The sequence below is a fragment of the Coregonus clupeaformis genome, chromosome 5 (assembly GCF_020615455.1).
Source record: "Coregonus clupeaformis isolate EN_2021a chromosome 5, ASM2061545v1, whole genome shotgun sequence".
NCBI classification, from domain to species: domain Eukaryota; kingdom Metazoa; phylum Chordata; class Actinopteri; order Salmoniformes; family Salmonidae; genus Coregonus; species Coregonus clupeaformis.
The window spans coordinates 10,086,239-10,112,477 of NC_059196.1; the positions used below are offsets into that span (position 1 = coordinate 10,086,239).

At 44.1% G+C, this 26,239-nt stretch overlaps 2 protein-coding genes across 6 annotated transcripts; one reads left to right on the plus strand and one right to left on the minus strand.

Moving 5' to 3' along the window:
* Positions 1 to 14,391: 14,391 nt before the first annotated feature.
* Positions 14,392 to 19,985, plus strand: LOC121560654 (latexin). 5 transcript variants are annotated; one of them, XM_041873580.1, is made up of 7 exons: positions 14,392 to 14,974; positions 17,834 to 17,998; positions 18,247 to 18,309; positions 18,574 to 18,748; positions 18,913 to 19,049; positions 19,365 to 19,427; positions 19,515 to 19,985. In XM_041873580.1, exons 1-7 carry the CDS (start codon positions 14,735 to 14,737, stop codon positions 19,632 to 19,634), a joined length of 963 nt encoding a protein of 320 aa, XP_041729514.1. In that variant the 5' UTR covers positions 14,392 to 14,734; the 3' UTR covers positions 19,635 to 19,985. The 5 variants fall into 5 exon arrangements, with proteins under 5 accessions (XP_041729514.1, XP_041729518.1, XP_041729537.1 ...); XM_041873584.2 differs by lacking the exon at positions 14,392 to 14,974 and adding an exon at positions 17,475 to 17,557; XM_041873603.2 differs by lacking the exon at positions 14,392 to 14,974 and adding an exon at positions 17,481 to 17,561.
* LOC121560642 (elongation factor G, mitochondrial) lies at positions 15,278 to 23,745 on the minus strand. The gene is made up of 18 exons (XM_041873571.2): positions 23,563 to 23,745; positions 23,245 to 23,397; positions 22,886 to 23,018; positions 22,494 to 22,698; positions 22,281 to 22,397; positions 21,983 to 22,133; positions 21,690 to 21,844; positions 21,438 to 21,522; positions 21,156 to 21,293; positions 20,789 to 20,890; positions 20,589 to 20,645; positions 20,332 to 20,469; positions 20,050 to 20,132; positions 17,074 to 17,236; positions 16,523 to 16,667; positions 16,237 to 16,397; positions 16,061 to 16,114; positions 15,278 to 15,851 (listed from the first exon to the last, which is right to left on the minus strand). Exons 1-18 carry the CDS (start codon positions 23,635 to 23,637, stop codon positions 15,720 to 15,722), a joined length of 2,247 nt encoding a protein of 748 aa, XP_041729505.1. The 5' UTR covers positions 23,638 to 23,745; the 3' UTR covers positions 15,278 to 15,719.
* Between the last annotated feature and the right edge of the window lie 2,494 nt (positions 23,746 to 26,239).

Sequence of the window (26,239 nt, forward strand, 5' to 3'; positions counted from 1 at the left end):
TTGTCAACTAACCCTTTTTTTATATACTAGGTTTAGTATGATCTTAGCCGAACTCTGCATCGCATGCTCCCTTAAAAGACCTTTGCTTGAAAAATGAGAAAATATTTTTAAAAACTGTGATGTTACTGTTTGTCCCGCTTGATAGGCCGTAGCAACAACAGCAAGTATAGTCCAAAATAGTCTGAATTAATCTAAGATAAATCAAGAAATCTGTCATTTTTACATTTTTGCCTGGTAGGTCTTAGTTTCGCAATTTTACATTTAAAAGATGTTTGGTGCAGTAAAAAAAGGTGCATGAAAACTAGTCGTCTCTTGTAGCTCAGCTGGTAGAGCACGGCGCTTGTAACGCCAAGGTAGTGGGTTCGATCCCCGGGACCACCCATACACAAAACTGTATGCACGCATGACTGTAAGTCGCTTTGGATAAAAGCGTCTGCTAAATGGCATATTATTATATATTATAATTATTATATATTATAACCTACACTTCTGTAAGGAATCCCCACTTCTTTGAGTTTGTTTTATAAAAACATTTATATTTTGTTTTTATATTACTTTGTTTTCGTGTTAGGGACAGAAAGTTGTCTGTGTGAGAGGCTAGCAGCCATTTTATTTGCTGTATAGTTTCTGTTTTTTGGGATGTCACTTCTTGCCACTGTGGGGCAGTAATGCATAAGGTGATGGGTCAGATCATAGGTTAGGTCAGGTTTAAAGGTAGACAGCGAGATGACGTAGATGCACCAAGTAAACAGTAGTAGTAGGTCAATTTCCGCAACAACCAGGAGTGTTTGAAGGGCGAGGTTAAACTTCTCCACTGTTTTGGTCCCGTAGCTACAACATTGTAGCAGCGTGAAGCGCGCCTGTGCACATGAGCAGATACTCTGTGTGAGAGCCTTGCATCACGCTCATCTCAATATCTGCGGTGCTGCTCATGGCAACGTCATCTCGCTGAGTCTACCTTTAAATTATAAAGTCAATCTCAATGTGACCTGCCAGATTCGAAAAAAAACTTGAAAACCCTGTTAGATATTAGCCAAAATGTTTTAGTTTTTAAAAAACTAAAACTGAACATAATTTATGATGGTTTTTTATTTTAGTTAATTTTGGAGTCAAAGATAATAGTTTCAGTATAGTTTTCGTTTTTAAAAACGGGTTTGTTAATTATTTGATTTCATTTTAATAAATTGTATTTTTTTCATGATTATTTTTTGTTTCAGTTTATGTTTACTATAATAATCTTGAGCTGGTCTGACCAGCAAGGTCTAGCTGGTTAGGCTGGTCGACTAGCTGATGATGCTGGTGACCAAATCATGCTGGTATGCTAGTGACCAAGCTGGTCTAGCTGGCAAAACCACACCCATCATTATTATATTTCCCAGCATGCTCAATTGCAGTTAGATTTTTTTTTGTTGTTTGTTCATTGTCTGTGTTTTTGCACATATATTGATTAATGAATCTTATGCTACACAAAGATAAATAACATACATTTTTATAAACTAATCCAATCTGTTAGTTGGATTTATTGCACCTGTTACTGAAATGGTTGTTCCAGTTTAGATGGTTTAGGTAGTCTCATATATTCTTCTTTCTAACCCGGGCAGTCATTCTGAATGCAGATTGTGGGTGAATAAAAATTACAATAATCCCCACTCTGGCTGGATTCCAATAGGAATTAAACATCACTTTGCAAACCAGCATAATGTGACTTGTAGGCCTGATGTGGCCACTGCATTAGGGAAAAACTAGGACCTTAAAGTAAGGTCTTATGATATATGTAATGTATTGTCTTAAAGATGCAGTCCGGGATTTTTACATATTGTACGAATTGGATTTGTAAAAGAAAATTGCAATTCATAACATATATAAAATGGATGACATAGTACACAATTATGCAACATTTTCGGGGACCCATTTTGGCTAGTGAGCACTACTTTCAAAACTACTCGCTGAAATTATACAAAACCTTTGGAGCATCACTAACAATTAAGCACTTTCATGCTGGTTTTGCTGGTGACCAGCATATACTAGTACGCTGGTGACCAGTTTATGCTGGTATGCTGGTGACCAGCATACCTGTATCACCAGCATAAACTGGTCACCAGAATACCAGCATATCCCATCTGGACAAGAGGAATACCTATGTAAGAATGCTGTTCATTGACTATAGCTCAGCATTCAACACCATAGTACCCTCCAAGCTCATCATTAAGCTCGAGGCCCTGGGTCTGAACCCCGCCCTGTGCAACTGGGTCCTGGACTTCCTGACGGGCCACCCCCAGGCGCCTACAGGGAGGAGGTGAGGGCTCTGGGAGTGTGGTGCCAGGAAAATAACCTCTCACTCAACGTCAACAAAACAAAGGAGATGATCGTGGACTTCAGGAAACAGCAGAGGGTGCACCCCCCTATCCACATCGACGGGACCGCAGTGGAGAAGGTGGAAAGCTTCAAGTTCCTTGGCGTACACATCACTGACAAACTGAAATGGTCCACCCACGCAGACAGTGTGGTGAAGAAGGTGCAACAGAGCCTCTTCAACCTCAGGAGGCTGAAGAAATTTGGCTTGGCACCTAAAACCCTCACAAACTTTTACAGATGCACAATTGAGAACATCCTGTCGGGCTGTATCACCGCCTGGTACGGCAACTGCACCGCCCGCAACCGCAGGGCTCTCCAGAGGGTGGTGCGGTCTGCCGAACGCATTACCGGGGGCAAACTACCCGCCCTCCAGGACACCTACAGCACCTGATGTCACAGGAAGGCCAAAAAGATCATCAAGGACATCAACCACCCGAGCCACTGCCTGTTCACCCTGCTATCATCCAGAAGGCGAGGTCAGTACAGGTGCATCAAAGCTGGGACCGAGAGAACGAAAAACAGCTTCTATCTCAAGGCCATCAGACTGTTAAATAGCCATCACTAGCACATTAGAGGCTGTTGCTGCCTATTGAAATCACTGGCCACTTTAAGAAATGGAACACTAGTTTAAATGGAACATATGTTTACATATCTTGCACTACTCATCTCATATGTATATAGTGTATTCTATAATATTCTACTGTATCTTAGTCCATGCCGCTCTGTCATTGCTTGTCCATATATGTATATATTCTTAAATTCCATTCCTTACTTATATTTGTGTGTATTGGGTATATGTTTTGAAATTGTTAGATATTACTTATTAGATATTACTGCACTGTCGGAACTAGAAGCACAAGTATTTCGCTACACCCGCAATAACATCTGCTAAACACGTGTATGTGACAAATACAATTTGACTTTGATTTGATCAAAGTGTCCAAAACAACAAAGGCTGGTCACCAGCAAAACCAGCAATAGCTTACAATGCCTAGTATTCGCACCCCTTGACTTTTTCCAAAGTTTGTTGTGTTACAGCCTGAATTTAAAATGGATTAAATAGCGATTTCGTGTCACTGGCCTACACACAATACCCCATAATGTCAAAGTGGAATTATGTTTTTTTAAGTCAGTAAGTATTCAACCCCTTTGTTATGACAAGCCTAAATATGTTCAGGAGTAAAACATTTTACTTAACAAGACATAGAAAGTTGCATAGACTCACTCTGTGTACAATAATAGTGTTTAACATGATTTTTGAATGAGTACCTCATCTCTGTACCCCACACATACAATTATCTGTAAGGTCCCTCAGTTGAGTAGTGAATTTCAAACACAAATTCAACCACAAAGACCAGGGAGGTTTTCCAATGCCTCGCGGAGAAGGGCACTTATTGGTAGCCAAAATTAAATGTCCCTTTGATCAGGGTGAAGTTATTAATTACACTTTGGATGGTCTTAATACACCCAGTCACTACAAAGATACAGGCGTCCTCCTTCTTAACTTGCTGGAGAGGAAGGAAACCGCTCAGTGATTTCACCATGAGGCCAAAACAGTTACAGAGTTTAATGGCTGTGATAGGAGAAAACTGAGAATGGATCAACAACATTGTAGAATACTCCACAATACTAACTTAATTCCAAAACATGCATCCTGTTTGCAATAAGGCACTAAAGTGAAAAAAATTGGCAAAGAAATTAATCTTATGTCCTGAATATAAAGCGTTATGTTTGGGGCAAATCCAACACAACACATCACTGAGTACAACTCTTCATATGTTCAAGCATGGTGGTGGCTGCATCATGTTATGGGTATGCTTGTCATTGGCAAGAGCTAGGGAGTTTTTTAGAATAAAAAGAATGGAATAGAGCTAAGCACAGACAAAATCCTAGAGGGAAATGTGGTTGTCTGCTTTCTAACAGAAACTGGAAGACAAATTCACCTTTCAGCAGGACAATAACCTAAAACACAAGGCCAAATATACACTGGAGTTGCTTACCAAGACGACATGGAATGTTCCTGAGTGGCCAAGTTGCAATTTTGACATAAATCGACTTGAACATCTATGGCAAGACTTGAAAATGGCTGTCTAGTAATGATCAACAACCAACTTGACAGAGCTTGAAGAATATTGTACAATCCAAGTGTGCAAAGCTTTTAGAAACTTACCCAGAAAGACTCGTATCACAGCTGTAATCACTGCCAAAGGTGATTCTAACATGTATTGACTCAGGGGTGTGAATACTTATGTAGGCTAAATAAGATATTTCTGTATTTCCTTTTCAATACATTTGCAAAAAAATCTAAAAACATGCTTTCACTTTGTCATTATGGGGTGTTGTGTGTAAATGGGTGAGAAATATATATATTTAAGCCATTTTGAATTCAGGCTGTAACAACAAAATGTGGAATAAGTCAAGGGTTATGAATACTTCCTGAAGGCACTGTATGCTGGTCTATGCAGTTTATTTTTCATCAGTCTCCTGACACCTTCTCATGGTGTGCATGCATGCTTATATCTTATATCTCAACAGGCAATTCTCAGAAAAGGAGTGGAAGTGGATGAAAATAAAAAATATATACAGTGCATTCGGAAAGTACTCAGACCTCTTCCCTTTTCCACATGTTGTTACGTTACAGCCTTATTCTAAAATGGATTAAAACAAAATCTTCCTCATCAGTCTACACAAAATTCCCCATAATGACAAATCGAAAACAGGTTTTTAGAAATTTTAGCAAATTTATAAAAATAAATAAAAAACTGAAATAGCGTCTTTACATACAGTACCAGTAAAAAGTTTGGACACACCTACTCATTCAAGGGTTTTTCTTTATTTTTACTATTTTCTACATTGTAGAATAATAGTGAAGACATCAAAACCATGAAATAACACATATGGAATCATGTAGTAACCAGAAAAGTGTTAAACAAATCACTCTGCTTCTTGGTAAAATAGCCCTTACACAGCCTGGAGGTGTGTTGGGTCATTGTCCTTTTGAAAAACAAATGATAGTCCCACTAAGCCCAAACCAGATGGGATGGCGTATCGCTGCAGAATGCTGTGGTAGCCATGCTGGTTAAGTGTGCCTTGAATTCTAAATAAATCACCTCAGTGTAACCAGCAAAGCCCCCCACACCATCACACCTCCTCCATGCTTCATGGTGGGAACTACACATGCAGAGATCATACGTTCACCCACACTGCATCTCACAAAGACACAGCGGTTGTAACCAAAAATCTCAAATTTAGACTCCAGACCAAAGGACAAATTTCCACCGGTCTAATGTCCATTGCTTGTGTTTCTTGGCCCAAGCAGGTCTCTTCTTATTATTGGTGTCCTTTAGTAGTGGTTTCTTTGCAGCAATTCAACCATGAAGGCCTGATTCACGCAGTCTCCTCTGAACAGTTGATGTTGAGATGTGTCTGTTTCTTGAACTCTGTGAAGCATTTATTTGGGCTGCAATTTCTGATGCAGATAACTCTAATGAACTTATCCTCTGCAGCAGAGGTAACTCTGGGTCTTCCATTCCTGTGGCGGTCCTTTTGAGAGCCAGTTTCAACATAGCGCTTGATGGTTTTTGCGACTGCACTTGAAGAAACTTCCAAAGTTCTTGAAATGTTCCGTATTGACTGACCTTCATGTCTTAAAGTAATGATGGACTGTCGTTTCTCTTTGCTTATTTGAGCTGTTCTTGCCATAATATGGACTTGGTCTTTTACCATATAGGGCTATCTTCTGTACCCTTGAATGAGTAGGTGTGTCCAAACTTTTTACTGGTATTTTTTATTTTTTATTTTATTTTACCTTTATTTAACCAGGTAAGCCAGTTGAGAACAAGTTCTCATTTACAACTGCGACCTGGCCAAGATAAAGCAAAGCTGTGCGATAAAAACAACAACACAGAGTTACATATGGGGTAAAACAAAACATAAAATCAAAAATACAACAGAAAATATATATACAGTGTGTGCAAATGTAGCAAGTTATGGAGGTAAGGCAATAAATAGGCCATAGTGCAAAATATTTACAATTAGTATTAACACTGGAATGATAGATGTGCAAGAGATGATGTACAAATAGAGATACTGGGGTGCAAATTAGCAAAATAAATAACAATATGGGGATGAGGTAGTTGGGTGGGCTAATTTCAGATGGGCTGTGTACAGGTGCAGTGATCAGTAAGGTGCTCTGACAACTGATGCTTAAAGTTAGTGAGGGAGATAAGAGTCTCCAACTTTAGAGATTTTTGCAATTCGTTCCAGTCATTGTCAGCAGAGAACTGGAAGGAATGGCGGCCAAAGGAGGTGTTGGCTTTGGGGATGACCAGTGAGATATACCTGCTGGAGCGCATACTACGGGTGGGTGTTGCTATGGTGACCAATGAGCTAAGATAAGGTGGGGATTTGCCTAGCAGTGAATTATAGATGGCCTGGAGCCAGTGGGTTTGGCAACGAATATGTAGTGAGGACCAGCCAACCAGAGCGTACAGGTCACAGTGGTGGGTAGTATATGGGGCTTTGGTGACAAAACGGATGGCACTGTGATAGACTACATCCAATTTGCTGAGTAGAGAGTTGGAGGCTATTTTGTAAATGACATCGCCGAAGTCAAGGATCGGTAGGATAGTCAGTTTTACGAGGGCATGTTTGGCAGCATGAGTGAAGGAGGCTTTGTTGCAAAATAGGAAGCCGATTCTAGATTTAACTTTGGATTGGAGATGCTTAATGTGAGTCTGGAAGGAGAGTTTACAGTCTAACCAGACACCTAGGTATTTGTAGTTGTCCACATACTCTAGGTCAGACCCGTCGAGAGTAGTGATTCTAGTCGGGTGGGCGGGTGCCAGCAGCGTTCGATTGAAGAGCATGCATTTAGTTTTACTAGTGTTTAAGAGCAGTTGGAGGCTACTGAAGGAGTGTTGTATGGCATTGAAGCTCGTTTGGAGGTTTGTTAACACAGTGTCCAATGAAGGGCCAGATGTATACAAAATGGTGTCGTCTATGTAGAGGTGGATCTGAGAGTCACCAGCAGCAAGAGCGACATCATTAATATACACAGAGAAAAGAGTCGACCCAAGAATTGAACCCTGTGGCACCCCCATAGAGACTGCCATAGTTCCAGACAACAGGCCCTCCGATTTGACACATTGAACTCTATCTGAGAAGTAGTTGGTGAACCAGGCGAGGCAGTCATTTGAGAAACCAAGGCTATTTAGCCTGCCAATGAGAATGTGGTGGTTGACAGAGTCGAAAGCCTTGGCCAGGTCGATGAAGACGGCTGCACAGTACTGTCTATTTTCGATCGCTGTTATAATATTGTTTAGGACCTTGAGCGTGGCTGAGGTGCACCCATGACCAGCTCGGAATCCGGATTGCATAGCGGAGAAGGTACGGTGGGATTCTAAATGGTCGGTGATCTGTTTGTTAACTTCGCATTCAAAAACTTTCGAAAGGCAGGGCAGGATGGATATAGGTCTGTAACAGTTTGGATCTAGAGTGTCACCCCCTTTGAAGAGGGGGATGACCGCGGCAGCTTTCCAATCTCTGGGGATCTCAGACGTTACGAAAGACAGGTTGAACAGGCTAGTAATAGGGGTTGCGACAATTTCAGCGGCTAGTTTTAGAAAGAAAGGGTCCAGATTGTCTAGCCCAGATGATTTGTAGGGGTCCAGATTTTGCAGCTCTTTCAGAACAGGAGCTGTCTGAATTTGTGTGAAGGAGAAGCGGGGGGCATGGGCAAGTTGCAGTGGAGGGTGCAGAGCTGGTGACCGGGGTAGTGGTAGCCAGGTGGAAAGCATGGCCAGCCGTAGCAAAATGCTTGTTGAAATTCTCGATTATTGTAGATTTATCGGTGGTGATAGTGTTTCCTAGCCTCAGTGCAGTGGGCAGCTGGGAGGAGGTGCTCTTATTCTCCATGGACATTACAGTGTCCCAAAACGTTTTGGAGTTAGTGCTACAGGATGCAAATTTCTGTTTGAAAAAGCTAGCCTTTGCTTTCCTAACTGCTTTTGTATATTGGTTCCTAACTTCCCTGAAAAGTTGCATATCGCGGGGGCTATTCGATGCTAATGCAGTACGCCACAGGATGTTTTTGTGCTGGTCAAGGGCAGTCAAGTCTGAGGAGAACCAGGGGCTATATCTGTTCTTAGTTCTGTATTTTTTGAATGGGGCATGTTTATTTAAGATTGAGAGGAAATTACTTTTAAAGAACAACCAGGCATCCTCTACTGACGGAATGAGATCGATATCCATCCAGGATACCTGAGCCAGGTCAATTAGGAAGGCCTGCTCGCTAAAGTGTTTTAGGGAGCGTTTGACAGTGATGAGGGGTGGTCGTTGACCGCGGATCCGTTACAGATGCAGGCAATAAGGCAGTGATCGCTGAGATCCTGGTTGAAGACATCGGAGGTGTATTTAGAGCGTAAGTTAGTCAGGATGATATCTATGAGGGTGCCCATGTTTACGGATTTAGGGTTGTACCTGGTAGGTTCGTTGATAATTTGTGTGAGATTGAGGGCATCTAGTTTGGATTGTAGGATGCCCGGGGTGTTAAGCATATCCCAATTTAGGTCACCAAGCAGTACGAACTCTGAGGATAAATGGGGGGCAATCAATTCACATATGATGTCCAGGGCACAGCTGGGGGCTAAGGGGGGTCTGTAGCAAGCAGCAACAGTGAGAGACTTATTTCTGGAAAGGTGGATTTTTAGAAGTAGAAGCTCAAACTGTTTGGGCACAGACCTGGATAGTATGATAGAGCTCTGCAGGCTATCTCTACAGTAGATTGCAAATCCACCCCCTTTGGCAGTTCTATCTAGACGGAAAATGTTGTAGTTGGGGATGGACATTTCAGAATTTTTGGTGGCCTTCCTAAGCCAGGATTCAGACACTGCTAGAACATCAGGGTTGGCGGAGTGTGCTAACGCAGTGAATAACTCAAACTTAGGAAGGAGGCTTCTGATGTTAACGTGCAGAAAACCAAGGCTTTTACGGTTACAGAAGTCAACAAATGATAGCTCCTGGGGAGTAGGAGTGATACTGGGGGCTGCAGGGCCTGGGTTAGCCTCTACATCACCAGAGGAACAGAGGAGGACTAGAATAAGGATACGGCTAAAGGCTTTAAGAACTGGTCTTCTAGTGCGTTGGGTACAGAGAATAAAGGGGGCAGATTTCCGGGCATTGCAGAATAGATTCAGGGCATTATGTACAGACAAGGATATGGAAGGATACGAGTACAGTGGAGGTAAAGCTAAGCGTTGGGTAACAATGAAAGAGATAGCATCACTGGAGGCACCGATTGAGCCGGTCTCGGCGTGTATGGGGGGTGGAACAAAGGAACTATTTGAGGCAGTTTGAGAGGGACTTGGGGTTCTACAGTGAAATTGTATAATAAGAACTAACTGGAACAGCAATAGGCAAGGCATATTGACATGGGAGAGAGGCATAAAGCAATTATTAGAGAGAGCTAAGACAACAACTGGTAATGGCGATAAAGTTTGGGCTGAGGTATTCAGACCCTTTACTCAGTACTTTGTTGAAGCACCTTTGGCAGCAAGTACAGCCTCGAGTCTTCTTGGGTATGACGCTACAAGTTTGGCACACCTGTATTTGGGGTGTTTCTCCCATTCTTCTCTGCAGATCCTCTCAAGCTCTGACACTCACAAATGAGTTTCACACATGCTCTAGAGCCTACCCCGCTTACCCCTTCAAAAATGACTGGTCATTGGTCAAAATAATCAGATCAGATTGTGATGTCATGCTTTGGGCCAAAAACTCCCACCTGAACAGGCTGAAATTCCAGGGGCCTCATTTATTAGTCATGTGTAGGCACAAATCTGTGCATAAACCATGCATGGGATCATTTCCACGCAAAGTGTCAGATTTATGCCACGTGTTCAGGTGATAGTCGGAACTCGAAAATTCTGATATTTCCGACTTGCTAACTGGTTAAATGCTGCACGTGTATAACTACAACCAGTTAGCAAGTCGGAAATGTCAGCGTTTCCTAGTTCCGACTACCACGTAAACGTGGCATTATTGATATGAACGTTTGCTTGAGAGTGTGTGTAAATTTACGCACAGCCGTGACCATGCCTATGCACAGTGCCAGGTGGTGGAATATATGGAATAAGGGAACTACTTGTCAAGCGTAGAATGGGGAAAATATATGTTGAAAATGTGTGAAATTGTGAGAGTAATCATTGTATTTCCATTGTGAATTCATGCAAAATATCTTGACATGCTATATAATTTGACCACATCACTGCATGTGTTACAATAATAGTCCATATAAAGTACAGTAATTTGTTAAATTAGAAGTATGTGTGAGAGTGAAACCATTGTTGAAATAATATAAATCGAATGAGAGATGGCTGATATTAATGTTGGAAGATATGGTGGCGGGCACACGTTTTTAGAGACAGGTGGGACTTTTTTTTTGCAAAAAGTACAGACTGCCTCATCAGATATCGTTTGACAGCTGAAGGCCTGAAGCCAGACCCCAAGAAGGTGTAGGCAGTGTAGCAAATGCGGCCACCTACAGACGCAAAAGCAGAAAAGCAGTGCAGCTACTGCTTAGTTTTGTAAATTACTTAGCCAAATTCTTGCCTCATCTGTCTGATGTATGTGAGCCACTGCGTCGGCTGACCAATAAAGATGTGCTGTGTGCGTGGCTTCCTCAACATGATGCTGCATTGGAGCAAATCAAGAAATTGGTAAGCAACCAACCAATACTGAAGTACTATGACCTCTCTGAGGAAGTGACCCTACAATGTGATGCAAGTGACAAAGGCCTAGAGGCAGCAGAAGGGGCAGCCCATTGCACTCGCTTCAAGGACATTGACACCCACAGAGCAAGGATATGCCCAAATTGAAAAGGAGTGCCTAGCCATTGTGTTCGCCTGTGACCGTTTTGATCAATACCTTCATGGTAGGGACTTTATCACGGTGCACACTGATCACAAGTCGCTTGAGGTTATCTTCAGAAAACATTTTCTGTCTGCCCCGAAGCGACTACAAAGGATGATGCTACAGCTTCAGCGTTATCAACTACAGGTAGTATACAAGAAAGGAATAGAGCTTCACATTTCTTGTCTAGGGCTGGCCAGACACAAGAAAGAGTACGCCCATCCTGGTGAGGGAAAGAGTCCGCCCATCCTGGTGAGGGAAAGAGTATGCCCATCCTGGTGAGGGAAAGAGTACGCCCATCCTGGAAGAGGTCGTCTACAAAGGCGACAGGGTGGTTGTGCTAGAAACTCTACGCCCAATGATTCTCGTATCCATGCAGGGCACTCAGGGGTCGAAGCTAGTCTCAGGAAAGCCAGAGACTCAGTATTCTGGCCCAACATGTACCCAAGAAATTAAACATTTTGTGGCTGTGTGCAGCATATGAAATGCTAATCTACCTAAGCAGCAAAAGAAAATGCTGCAGCCACATGACATACCAGCATGTCCTTGGTCTAAAGTGGGAATGGATCTGTTCACAGTCAAGAATGTTCCTTTTCGGGGCCTCCCGAGTGGCACAACGGTCTAAGGCACTGCATCGCAGTGCTTGAGGCGTCACTACAGACCAGGGTTCAATCCCGGTCTGTGTCGCAGCCTATCACGCTCTTGTGACTCCTGTGGCAGGCCGGGCGCATGCATGCTGACACGGTCGCCAGTTGTATTGTGTTTCCTCAGACACATTGGTGCTTCCGGGTTAAGCGACAGTGTGTCAAGAAGCAGTGCGGCTCGTGTTTCAGAGGTTGCATGGCTCTCGACCTTCGCTTCTCCCGAGTCCGTACGGGAGTTGCAGCGATGGGACAAGATGGCAACTACCAATTGGGGAGAAAAAGGGGTAAAAAATAAATGAAAGAACATTCCTTTTCTGATTATAGTGGACTACTATTCAGATTTTTGGGAGGTGGAGAAAGTGATTGACACAACAGCCGCTTGCATCATCGACTGTTGTAAGCAGCAGTTTAGCAGATATGGCATACCTGACAGTGGTGTAGTTACGGATAATGGGCCCCAGTTCACGAGTCAAGACTTGGGAGTTCCATCATGTGACCTCCTCACCCTACCACAGTCAGAGTAATGGTAAGGTGGAGTCAGCAGTGAAAATAGCAAAGACTCTCATCACAAAGGCTATGCAGGAAGGCACAGATGTGTGGAAAGCCATTTTGGCGTGGAGAAATACTCCCACAGAGGTCTTCAGCAGCAGTCCTGTACAGCGCTTAATGTATAGACGCACTCGCTCTCTGTTGCCAACAACTCCCAAGCTCCTCACACCAAAGGTCATTAGGGATGTTCAGGCACACAAGCGTGCATTTCAGGACAATTCAAAACCTTACTATGACCAGCACGCAAAAAAATCTGCCTGTAATAAAACAAGGCCAAGCTGTCAGAGTGCTCCTGGCACCTCAAGCCAGGGATGCCACATGGAGTCTTGGCACATGCATAGGGCACATCAGCGCAAGGTCATATGAGCATAGGGCACAGGAGGGCCACATAGGAAGAATATCCTCTGGATGGTGTGTGCAGGACACATAATGAGGAGACGGGGAAGACCCCACCAGGTCAGTTATCTCTGCCGACCGTGCCTCCACAATTTCAGGAGGACGTGGAAGAGGAAGGAGAGGCCCTGAGGCTCCCAGAGGTGCCAGGAGAAGCACTGAGGCTCCCAGAGGTGCCAGGAGAAGCCCTGAGGATCCCAGAGGTGCCAGGAGAAGCCCTGAGGATCCCAGAGGTGCCCAACGTACCACTGCGCCACACTAGGACAAGGGCTAACATAAGACCGCCCCTGCGGTACTGGGACTACATCCCTTAAGAGATGGACAATAAAAATACAAATAAAAATGAGAACAAAATAAGAAAGGAAAAAGGTGTTGATAATGTAAATTGGTATTTTCACTGTGGTATTAAAATGGTATGAAGTGCTCGAGCTAATTCTATATGAAAAGGAAGATGTTGAGATAATGGGCATAATGCCAACCCAGAGATGGCGCTAGTGGGGCACCTATCTAGGATAGATAAATAGGTGCATTATGAGTGTCTGATTAGAATGTCGTGACCTGTAACACCTGAGTAAAGGATTACGCTTGCATCTTATCTAGCTCTCCGACGTGAGTTATTCACATACACATATTAACACCAATGTTATTGGATTTTTGTGAGGATTTAAGATCTAAGTTAATAAGGCCATTCCGGTGCACATCCAAGTGCTATCCACCCTCGGGTGTTTGGCAACCGGAGCTTGCGGATCGGCATCTCACAGCCCTCGATGAGCCAATGTTTTGGATGCAATCATCAGCAAAACGTACAGTAACGCATACAATTTCCATACACCATCGCACAACAGGTTGAAGTCAAGAGGGGTTTATTTGCCATGATGCCATCAATGGGTTCCCAAATATGAACGGGTCAATAAAAGGCACACATATTGGCATAAAATCACCATCCCAAAACGATTTCAACTATGTGAACAGAAAAGGCTTCCACTCTTTATGTGCATATGACGCGCTAAATATGCTGCTGATGGGGTGGCTAGGTGGAACGCACAGCACACCTCGTTCATTCTGCAGAACAGCATTGTTGGCCTATACGCCTACAGGAGGGAGCTGTTGAGGATGGATGGCTTATTGGTGAGTGTTGCCTACTCATTTTAAGTTTATTTGCCATTGCTAAAGCAACTTGAGTTGTCCTAATGGTCCTCTCGTTGTAGATACATTTTTATTTTTTACTGGTGAAGCCACAACTGAGCGAGCCAAAAAAAACATTTTGGTTGTCCTCATCTCTGACACTAGCACCTCTATTTCAGTGTCTGAAAAGTTTCTCTAATTTTTTCCCTTTGTTTCATGGTATGGCGTTGTATTTTCCCCCACGGACTTTAAAGGGATGATTTTGACCATATATGGTTAATTAGGGGCGTTTCGAAATGCAAACAGCCAAGGTCGTAAGAACGATTGGTATTTATCAATGGTTATCTCCTACTGGTGTGCTTATGACGCTCGTAGGATTGTTAGATAAATCACATTTTCCTATGCGTACGAACATTCTAAATTCCGTTTAAGTAGTGTTTTAGAATAGTTGATAAATGAGGCCCCAGGAGTTTTTTCTTCAAAAAGCTTTTACATTAAAAGGGCATTATCATTTTCACAATTTCAGCGTTATTGCGACCTCAGTGTGGAATATCACGTTGAAGGCACTCCTTTAAATAAAAAACTTTTCTGGAGGACTGCTCTACTCAGTGTAAAGTGTGTAGGCCTACATTTGAGACCAGAATGGCAGAAGAGCAGTTTGTTTAGATAAAGACCAAGAAAACAGAACAGGCAGCTAGGTTTGGACAGTGTTAGTTTCCTCTCACTCCATATCCACCATCTCTTACATAACCCTGAACTGGATGCCTATTCACACTCAGCTTGCATTCCTTAGGACCACAATCCTCTTTGGCATTAGTTTTCTGTTCTCAGATCTTACAGTGTGGAGTATGGGCTGGACGCTGCTTATCCTTCTGGTTGTTCTGATCGTGGTCCAGGGGAACCCGACCGTGACTGTCAGAACTGGGTCAGGACCACCAGTGGGGTCCGATCAACACCCAAACAGTGTTCCTCTGGGCGAGGACACACAGACCACTACAGAGGTGAGTGAGCTACAAACCCTTACAATCCTCTACTCAGAGAAGAGTTACGTCAGCATAGATTCAGGAGACTTGCTGTATAGGCCTACATAACATGGAGAACGAGTCTCCAGTTTGTTTTGCATGAAAATACTGCTTTGACTTAACTTTGTCCAGCTTCTTGCTGTGATGTACATTAGATAGTATTTCACAAAAGAGTTGTGCTTTCCTGTCGAATCCAGATTAGATCAAATTCAGGCAACCTAAAATTAACACATCAACCACATAACCATCTGCTAAGTAAAGGAAGGGACAATGTCAGCCTGGTGAAATGATGTATTATATCAATCTTATTTAATCATCATTACAACATATGCTGTACATAGTACAAAACCAGTTAATTACATGCCCAAGTTTAAGTCCAAACTTTGAGCTTGCCTCAAGTCGTCATAAAAACTGCTAGGCTGTGGGACAAGGCTGTTTGCTGGAGAGAAGAGGCCGAATGGAAATAAAGTCAGTAATAAATAGATACTTTAGGACAGTGTGGGGAAAAACGAGGGGGTGAATCAAGGGAATTCACTTGGTCATCTCTGTCTGATCATTTGTAGCATTTTGAATGCACATACGATATATTACACCCACCTTGGTAAGGCAGAGCCCAGTATGTTTACAGTTGATTGAGCACTGTGTATGTTTGTGTGTGTTTGTCGAGCATTCCATTGTAGTACTGTAATGTGTTTACAATTCAGTGATTGTGTGTTGTTCACGCTCAGTTCTTCCACTTCCCCTTCTTGGCAGGCAGCTGTCCCGTTGACTCCAGGTATTTGTTGATGAGCTCCTCCTGAGTGCCTGGCAGACAGGGCTGGTATCTGCTGTACTCCATGGTGTACTCTCCTTTCCCCTGGACACAACACACATATACCCACACATCAGTTCTCTAGAAAGGATCATGGACTGAGAAATTACTTTGGTCCAAAGAAATTAACAGAAAAAATGAGCAAATGCAAACTCAATTCAATATCATTGAAAATGTATGGCTTGATATCCTGGACTTTTTTTTTAATGACTAATTGACATCTTGACATCCGACTAGAGCAGCCAGTGCCTTACCTCTGTACAGGACCGGAGCTCTGTGGCGTAGCCAAACATGTCATTCAGTGGAATCTGGGTAGAGGAAATGGAGATTAACCATCAAATACACAGTGAATGGACAGACATTTAACCTATCCTGTCTTTGCAGAAAGAAAAAGGCATAGGAAGTATGAATAGGACAGAGCTGCACTCACATCAGCATACAACGTAAAGTAGCCCTCCGCCCCATCCTGCCCACTGATAACGCCATGGCGACGGTTGACCCCGGCTATGACTGTCCCTTGGAACTCATCGGGCGCCACAATTTCTACTGACATGATTGGCTCCAGCACGGCAACGTTGGCCTTCTCCATGGCTACCAAGAGAGGGACATGGATGGAAGGAGACAATCAGTAGGTTTGTCAAAAAGCTGAGAAGCACGGAAAAGTTATAAAATATGCGAGAACAATGGGGGGTGTATTCTGGTTGGTTGACACCCACCTTGTTTAAGAGCGCCCTCCCCTGCACGGATGAAGGAGATCTCATTCGAGTCCACCATGTGATGTGCTCCGTCTTCCAATAGGAACTTGACGCCTGAGATCTTGTGACCAGTCAGAGGGCCTTTCTCACACGCCTCTCTGAATCCCTGCAGGAGAGAGGGAGGAGATGGAGAAAGAGTGACGTGGGCAAACTACGACCCGCAGGCCCGTTCAATCCGGCCAACGGGGGGTTTGAGAATTATTTTAAAAAAATATATATATATATATATATATATATATATATATAAATTATAATGGACCTATATATTTTCAAATTAATGCACTTTTTGTAGCCCACAAATTCATTTTGACAAACTAATCGGTCAAAATAAAAATATGTGCAGTCCTTTGTTGAATTTCGAAATCCCGATGTGGCCCTCAGGTCCACCCTTGGGGTATGAGATAAGAGGTCTACTAGAATTTCTATCTGAATAAGATACAGGATTTTTAAAATCGTAATTACACTTACTCAAGGGCCTATGTGTTTTTCAGACTACAGCCAGGCATGCATACCTTCTCAACAGCCGGCACAAACTGTTTAGGGATGTTGGTTCCGACAGTCTGGTCTTCAAACTCCACTTTTGTGTAGTTTTCTTGGTCCAAAGGCTCAAGAACTCCTATCACTTTACCGTACTGCCCAGAACCACCAGACTGCTTCTTATGGGTGAAGTCAAACCTGCAGAGACATGCACATAGCCAACATCAGTAACTCATTCAGAGAATTTTCATTAAAGCATTGCTAGGTAAAGAACTGCCATAGTTCAATACCGAAACGATCAATACTCACATTAACATAGACAAAGTAGCTGTATGGTCATTTGCCATGCTTTTATGTTACAGTAAAGAGAGGAGAGGGGAAATGTGTGGCCTGTCCCTTTAAAAAGGGGCAGTCCTAACTGAATTCCTGGCTTGGGCGGAAGCAGGAAGTTGTTTCTCCCCCTGCATGTGGCTGCACTTCCAGCTGTCTGAGTGTCTAACCGCAACAGCCTCTCAACAGGCAGGTAGTTAGACTTTCCAGGCACAGGCAAGAACACTGTTTCCTCCCTCTGACACTTCTACCCTCCCCTTACTCACTAAATGTCTCTATATTCTCTCCCTTTCTCCTTATCTAGAACTAGGGCAGGACACTACTTCCTCCACCCTGCCCCCGCACACACAGAGGTCAAAGTCCCATCAGAGCAGACGGACTCTCCCTACCTGTCCTCACCGCCCTCTTTTCTCTCTCACTCATTCCCCCTGTTTGCTCTCATTCCTCTTCTCTCCGGCGGATTAGGGGGAAAGCGAGGTGGTGGAGAAAGTGATGACGACTGGCATGCTGAACCCAAGTCACTACCCTGCCCGTCGGGCAGCCACGGTGGTCCAACACTACCTGAACACCCGCTACGGCTCACCCTACAGGTGGATCTTTCTCAGCAAAGTACACAGCGGCAGCGCAGAGGTAAGAGTGGAGATAGAGGATCAGCATACTTTGGGGAGTGTGTTGGGCGGGGGCAGTTAATATTACAAGGCAAGGAAGGAAAGATCCTTGAAGGGGATGGATATGGGAGGTCTGTGCGGATAAAAAGTCAATTCTCAATAATGCATACAGTGGGGGCTTGTGAGGGGCGACGGCTTTATGGAACATAGTTCTGTTTACTTACACTTGTCTTAAGTGGTTCATTTCTGCTCTCTCTCCCTGACTGTCAGGATGTGGCAGAGATGGGGAGGAAGTATCAACTGGAGCTTACCATGCAGGAGATGATCAGTAACGTAAGATCCGATTCACATTCTCAGTGACTCACTATCGCACAGAACAGCTGTATGAATAAATACAAGGTGTGTTCAGTAACCATGGCTACACTGCCATGGTGATAAATACGCCTGTGTTAGAGCAACAACCTATTTTCCTTCTCTTATTTTTCCTCTCCCGTATCTTCCCCTAACATACCGCTACTTTCCTTTCCCCAACTCTCCTTTCATATTTTCACTTTCTTCTCCCCACCTCAACCCTCACCCTTTCCTCTCCCTATAAAGGTTTCGGGGCAGTGCTCTGCGGAGCTCCTCTTTCCAGGGGGAGAGGGGCAGAGTGCTCCCCAGGTCCAGGCCTCCTGTGAGGGACTGCTTCAAAGTAACACCACGGCTCAGGAAGAGGCCTTCTACCAGCAACACAGAGCCAGCAATAACCTGGTGTCAGGAAACAATATACCAGGTAGGTATAGAGCTATAAATACACACACACACACACAACTCAGTCAGCCATGGTATAATGTCCAAACATGTCCACTGAAATCACCATCTCTTTGTTCAGACTGCGGTCCCTTTTGTGGTCTAACTGACCCCATCTCTCTTCTGACCGTGATGTTTCTTTGACAGACAGCTACGGTCACATGGAGACCAGCATGAAACCCTTCTGGCAACTGGCGGGCGTGGCCTCCAGTTTTATCATGCTGAGGGAGTCCAATGAGAGCACGCTGTACAACATGGCCCAGGTGGCCAACTTCACACAGTTGGTGAGCAGTAAAAGAGAGACGTCGAGTTCCTGCCCGACTAGATGCGCAGGCGTTGCATCAACCAATGGTTGCGTGCTACGTCATCAACTGTGCAGTCGGGCACCAGATTGCTATATCATATGTGGTTAGCTGATATGTTAAATACCTATCCAGGCGTGGTATGATCTGGTCTGCGATGTAGTCGGACAGTAACTTGAGAAGAACCTCAATGGAGATATCTGCCCAATTCCAAATTGACACCTAACTCCCCACCCACACACTTTCAATCCGTCCTTCTCACACACATGGTCCCTGGTTCTGTCTGTCCCTCAACAGGAGACTGAGAATGACCAGCTGAGGTTCAACTACCATGTCCTGCTGCATGAAATGATTTCCCAGGTAACGAAAACATTCTGCCATCTGTCTTAACATAACTCAGACGTCATGTTTATTATTATAAAGGTACATTCTTGTGTGTACGTGCAGGAGATCATCCACTGGAAGCTGCTATTCACCTGGTCCCCAGAACAGGGAGTTAAAGTCCTGCAGACTGAGCTGCAGCCAAAGTGCAACCACTGTGAGGCTCCTCCGAACACCACCAACTGAGATACACACACAGAGAAATACTTACAAGTACTACAGAGAAGAGTATAGCACATCTTTCTTAGGACTTGAATGAAAGGGTAAAGCCATTTTCTACCTGATTTTGAAAAGCTGAGCTTTACACATCACACTTGTCTTAGCTTTAGTAATTATGTTTACCTTCACCACTACTGCTTCAGAGGAGAGGATAGGGCACATGTCAATGGCCTTACTGCAGCTATGCCAATGCACTGCTTTGACTGTGTCAGCTTGTAAGACTCTTGGTAAGATATAACAATGTGTTTGTAAAAACCTTTTGTTAATATACTCTATTGATGATGTGAAGGGGTCCAATAAAGCCATCACTATATACAATGTAATGCTTCTGAGAGTGGTTCAGTTGGACATCATTGCCGTGTGTGTTAGGAGTGGTACTTACGGTACCGCACTGGTCACGCTCTCCCTGAAGGCTACCTTGGGCTTTCCCATCACACAGGGGCAGTTATACTCCCTCTCCATCCTCTATAGAAAGACAGCGAGAAAGTAAGGTCAGCTTGATTTACTGCACCGAAATGCCATTAAAGATTCTAGATGTTTGGAACTCTAATACATTCTATCAGCCTTCAAGACAACTTAGGACACTGTAAAAATAAGATGAAGCCAAAACGCTGCAGACAGAAGGATCTTCAGATCTCCGGAGAGCCGAGCACTAGACTAGTACCTGTGAGTAGATCTCCAGGTGCAGCTCTCCCATACCAGAGATGATAGTCTCCTTGCTTTCTGTGTCAAAGTGGACCCTGAACGTGGGGTCTTCTCTGGTGAAGCGGTTGATGCCTTTAGAGAACTTATCCATGTCATTCTAATCCACAGGAAGAGGGAGGATGAGGTCATACATGTTTATATTCACTACTGAAATAGTATCAAGTCTTATATAGTCATTTAGACTCCTCATACTACATAGAATATGAGAGGGCCCACCTTGTTGGACGGCTTCATAGACATGGAGATGACAGCCTCTGGTATGTGGATGGACTCCTGTGGGAGAAACATGTTGAATGAAGCTCAAGGTCATAACATTATGTACACAGGCAGTGCACAACAGATTGCATCTTTAAATACACGTTAGTGAATGCTGACTGGTTGTTTATCTAGTCTGGACAATGGCCATAGGCATGTACCATGGAGAGGTTGGCGCTGGTCCGGGAGGTGAAGGTGTCTCCGCTGGCACAGTCGATCCCAAATAGGGCACAGATGTCTCCTGCATACACCTCCTCCACATCCTGACCAACCGGAGGGAGGGAGGGACACAATTTATGATAGCACGAAAATAAGATTGTTTCAGTTCTACAAATGTATAGATAAAGTTGTTTGTAATCATGAGATGTTATCACTAGGGTAAGTCCGGTTGGGGAATCAGGGTCATTGTGCTATGTCGTAGAAACAAACAAAAAACCAAATGGGGAACATCACATCACACAGTGTTGTGCTTTTCATAGTACTGAAACTGTCAGTTTATTCCATTTACATTCACTTCCTGGTTCTCACCTCCATCTGGTCAGCATGGAGACGCACTAGCCTCTGCACGCGGACCTTCTTGCCTGTGCGTGTGTTGATGATGTACTCAGTCTTCTTCAGACAGCCCTGGTACACACGCACGTACGTCAGCTGACCAAACCGACCTGCCTAGAACAGAGTAAGGGGGAGAGATAAATACATCTACAATCCCTATATAGTTTATCATACAAAAAAAGTTTATACAGTAAATGTGCAAGATTACTTGTTGAAGAGAAGATGGTTTGCTACACAGTGTTTGTGTGCTGTGCTCACCTCCAGTTTGAAGGCCAGGCCAACGAAGGGCTGCGAGGCGTCTCTGGTGGGATCCATCAGGATCTTATTGCTGTCACTGGACTCTCTGACACAGAGGAAACAACACAAGCACAGTGGTGAGATCTTCCATTGACATTGTTCAAGTTTGTCCCCGAGCCTATACTCTGTCCTGATATTGGCATATCAATTCATTAAAACACGGCTGTGTCATATTGAATGGTGTAACCGTCTAGGCACATAGGTCATACTCACTCATCGTTGAAGAGGGCATAGTTGTTGACCTCTGTGGGGTTGGGCAGATAATCCAGCACTGCGTTCAATAGTGGCTGGACCCCTTTGTTCTTCAGGGCAGTTCCCACCAGCACGGGGCTGAAGAGGCGCTGCACTGTGGCCCTGCGTATGGCTGCCTGTGGGAGGAGAGACGGGAGAGGTCAGGGCCCAGGGGGCAGAGTTCACAGGTCATAGCAGAAAATATGACTGATGCAGAAGATCAAATTACAGAATTTGTTGCGATATCCCAAGACATAATGAACAGTCACACACACCTTGAGTTCTGGCAAGGTGGGGATCCTCTCCTCCAGAAACATCTCTCCCAGTGTCTCGTCAGCGTTAGCCACACACTCCACCAGCTCCTGTCTCCTGTCTGCAGCCTCCACACGGAACTCTGCCGGGATCTCATCCAACCGGATATTCTGTCTGCAGGAAGCACAGAGGATGTCATTTTTTTAAATATTTTTTTCTTCCAGTAAGAGGGTTTCCAGCTATGGAAATATTTCAGATCTGGATAGTAATGTAAGTAATCTCTAAATCCCTGCCATGATCACACATTCTCCATTCTCTTACCCGAATGGGCCCTCGAAGTACATGCTGCGCTCCTCTATGAGGTCTATGATCCCCTTCATGTTCCCCTCCAGACCGATGGGGATGTTCACAAAGGCTGCGTTGTGGTTCAGCTTGGTCCTGAAAGAGAGAACACAGGAGGAGTCAGAACACAGAGCTAATGAAAAACCAGACTAGTCTATCTGTCTACTCTTCAGTATCTGTATATCTGCTGACCTCATGGCCTGCAGGGCGCGGTTGGGGTTGGCTCCCATGCGGTCCAGCTTGTTGATGAAGGTGAGGAAGGGAACATTGTAGCGTTTCATCTGTCTGTTGACGGTCAGGGTCTGGCACTGGACCCCTCCAACCGCACATAGGACCAGGATCGCCCCGTCCAAAACACGCAGGGCTCGCTCCACCTCGATGGTGAAGTCTACATGGCCTGGACAGGACAGAGGAGGAAACTGGGGTTAAAGTTAAAAGCAAAAATACATCCTAAGTTCATCAGCTGTTGGGTACACTAGTATCGATCTGTGACTGTGATTTATGGTATATCCGTCAAAAAAAGAACCTGGTCATAAGATCTGTGTTGCCACTAACGCAAATCTTTCTGCCAGGTACCTCCATACCTGGGGTGTCGATGATGTTGATGTTGTAATCCTTATAGACGGTGTATGTGGCAGCTGACTGGATGGTGATGCCTCTCTGCCTCTCCAGCTCCATCGAGTCCATGGTGGCCCCGACTCCATCCTTTCCCTTTACCTATAGGGTTAGAGGAACCACAGTGTGTATACAGTACATTAAAATAAACACAATAGTTTTAGTCTGTCTCCCTCCCTCTAAAACGCAGGCAGGCAGGCAGGCGCGCGACACACACACACACACACACACACACACACACACACACACACACACACACACACACACACACACACACACACACACACTTCAATATATCAGAGCCAGTTTATGATCATGATTAACTCACCTCATGGATCTCTGCTATTCTGCCCGTGTAGAAGAGGACGCGCTCGGTGAGTGTGGTCTTCCCCGAGTCGATGTGCGCCGAGATTCCGATGTTGCGGATTCTTTCATTGGGAACGATACCAGAGGAGCACGACCGAGAACTGTTCATCAACACCTATACATTTTTAAAAAAAACAGACAGCTTTCAGATAAGCTTTCTATTATTAGTTAACGTTATACAACGCAAGACAGGACAGCCAGTGGTTAGCTAACTAGTGTGTCCATTTCCATCCCTTCTCACCTGTGCTATTCTCAACATCTTGTGGTCTTTTTTTCTTACCTTTTTGAATGTTAGTGTTCCCGGTTTCCTTAAATGTATTTGACCTAAGGTTAGCCCTGCTTTTAGAAGTCGCATTTTGGTGGTGGACAGGACGGGTTTAGCTCCGTTTACACAACCCCCCACTGGATGTCAGTCAACCCGTGAAAGTCACGGCACCGCACGCCGGTTCGTTGTGAAACATTACTTCCTGGACTACGGCAAGTCTGAAGTCAAATTTGCATTTCAACAAATCCGCTTTGCCAAGCTCAACAGTGACGAACATTGGCAAGGCGGACAAACGTGTGCTAGTTCATCCCCCCATACTGGGTTATTCTGTGGCGTCTGCTTGGTTGCTAAATGTATCTCACCATCAGTGATGTGTGTTAATCTCTGCAATTTCCTCCATACGCAGCAATGACCAGTTTCCCTAAAAGGACATTGTATTTCACCTAACATCCCTATCCGTGAGTGTGTGTCAACGCAGCACAGTGTTGTCATCATCCTTATCAAATAAAATACAATTTTATTTCTCACATGCGCCGAAATGCTTACTTACAAGCCCTTAACCAACAATGCAGTTTTAAGAAAATAGAGTTAAGAAAATGTTTACTAAATAAACTAAAGTAAAAAATGTAATATAAAAAGTAATACAATAACAATAATGAGGCTATATACAGGGGGTACCGGTACAGCAGGTCACATTGCAACACACAGTTGATCCATATGTCAAACACCAGCCCAAGAGGCTTGTAGGAAGTCATCAAAAAGGCGGTGACTTTGTCCGCTGCTACAGAATCACAGTGTTCACAAAATGTAATCAATGCAACAGTGAATAATCAGTGTGTCCTTGGTCCTTGGACCTCCAGTCTGGCGTCAATCACTATCAACAGATATGAGAATAATCCATAACATTTAGCATCAAGTCTAGTGACCATCAATCCGCACCTTGAGTATCACAAACAGAACACTGGAAATTGTGTATTACAGAAACTCAAAATATGCTAAACATTGTGTTAAACTAAATATGAACTTTAGTCATATAACATTTCCCCATTACAATGTGTGGTGAAAGACTAAATTACATTTGTCCTGCCTTTTTCTGTTATGCTCATTTTTCTTGGTGATTAAGACACATCAGTGTTACAAGGTCAAATTCAGTGTCACAAACTAGAAACGGAACTGACTCATTTCCAATGTCCTAGATTCTCTCTATTCTGTAGGGCAGGGATGGGCAACTGGTGGCCCACGGCCCCTCCCTTTGTAGGCCCGCAGAACAATAACAAATTAAAATAAACACTTTTTGGGGAGGGGCGGGGGGACTCAGTCGGGGTCTCAACTTACTGTTGAGAGTTAGAGTAATAGAATACACAAGGTGCAATTTCAAAATTCGGTTGTGGATCAGCAGTCACTTAATTAGCCCATGTCATCTAAATCTTTTTAGATTGGTAAGGTAGTCTAGCGGCCAGCTATCTAAACTTGTAGTAAGCATGGTCGAATTACCGACTGGGGTGGGGCCCATTGATCATCAGTTATCATATTAAAAACGGCAAACATTTACCTCCAACCTATTGCAAAATGTGTAGAATTGCAGGAAAGTGGTTATAAAACTGAAAAAATCACCCGGACAGCTGATGAAACTGTGGCTTTGCACAACCGAATAATTTCTGCACCAACTGTCAGAAACCGTCTCAGGGAATCTCATTTGTGTGCTCGTTGTCCTCACCAGGGTCTTGACCTGACTGCAGTTCGGCGTCGTAACCGACTTCAGTGGACAAATCCTCACCTTCGATGGCCACTGGTACGCTGAAGAAGTGTGCTCTTCACAGATGAATCCCGGTTTCAACAGTACCAGGCAGATGGCAGACAGCTTGTATGGCGTCAAGTGGGCGAGCGGTTTGCTGATGTCAACGTTGTGAACAGAGTGCTCCATGGTGGCGGTGGCGTTATGGTATGGGCAGGCATAAACTACGGACAACAAACACAATTGCATTTTATTGATGGCAATTTTAATGCACAGAGATACTGTGACGAGATCCTGAGGCCCATTGTCGTGCCATTCATCCACCACCATCACCTCATGTTTCAGCATGATAATGCACAGCCCCATGTCGCAAGGATCTGTACACAATTCCTGGAAGCTGACAATGTCCCAGTTCTTTCATGGCCTGCATACTCACCAGACATGTCACCCATTGAGCATGTTTGGGATGCTCTGGATTGACGTGTACAACAACGTGTTCCAGTTCCCGCCAATATCCAGCAACTTCGCACAGCCATTGAAGAGGAATGGAACAACATTCCACAGGCCACAATCAACAGCCTGATCAACTCTATGCGAAGGAGATGTGTCATGCTGCATGAGGCAAATGGTGGTCACACCAGATACTGACTGATTTTCTGATCCAAGGTATAAGGTATCTGTGACCAACATATGCATATCTGTATTCCCACTCTTGTGGGAATACAGATAATCTATCTGTCCGTAGATTAGGGCCTAATGAATTTATTTCAGTTGACTGATTTCCTTCTATGAACTGTAACTCAGTAAAATCTTTGAAATTGTTGCGTTCATATTTTTGTTCAGTGTAGATATAATGACGAGATGCTTGTGTCACCGCCCTAACAATGGGATCCGTTGTCCACAGAGCGGAAAGGCGGCCTGTCAAGATCCCGCCTATTCCTCTCTTTAGATTGGTGG

Excerpts from the sequence above, each read along its gene's own strand:
- LOC121560642 (XM_041873571.2), bottom strand. The coding sequence starts at position 23,637 with ATGCGACTTCTAAAAGCAGGGCTAACCTTAGGTCAAATACATTTAAGG. Across the intron at positions 22,134-22,280 it reads TACTTCGAGGGCCCATTCGG|ACAGAATATCCGGTTGGATG; the intron begins GTAAGAGAATGG and ends TGCTTCCTGCAG. Across the intron at positions 17,237-20,049 it reads AGCGTGACCAGTGCGGTACC|GTTTGACTTCACCCATAAGA; the intron begins GTAAGTACCACT and ends ATGTCTCTGCAG.
- LOC121560654 (XM_041873580.1), top strand. The coding sequence starts at position 14,735 with ATGCCTATTCACACTCAGCTTGCATTCCTTAGGACCACAATCCTCTTT. Across the intron at positions 17,999-18,246 it reads TACACAGCGGCAGCGCAGAG|GATGTGGCAGAGATGGGGAG; the intron begins GTAAGAGTGGAG and ends CCTGACTGTCAG. Across the intron at positions 18,310-18,573 it reads TGCAGGAGATGATCAGTAAC|GTTTCGGGGCAGTGCTCTGC; the intron begins GTAAGATCCGAT and ends CTCCCTATAAAG.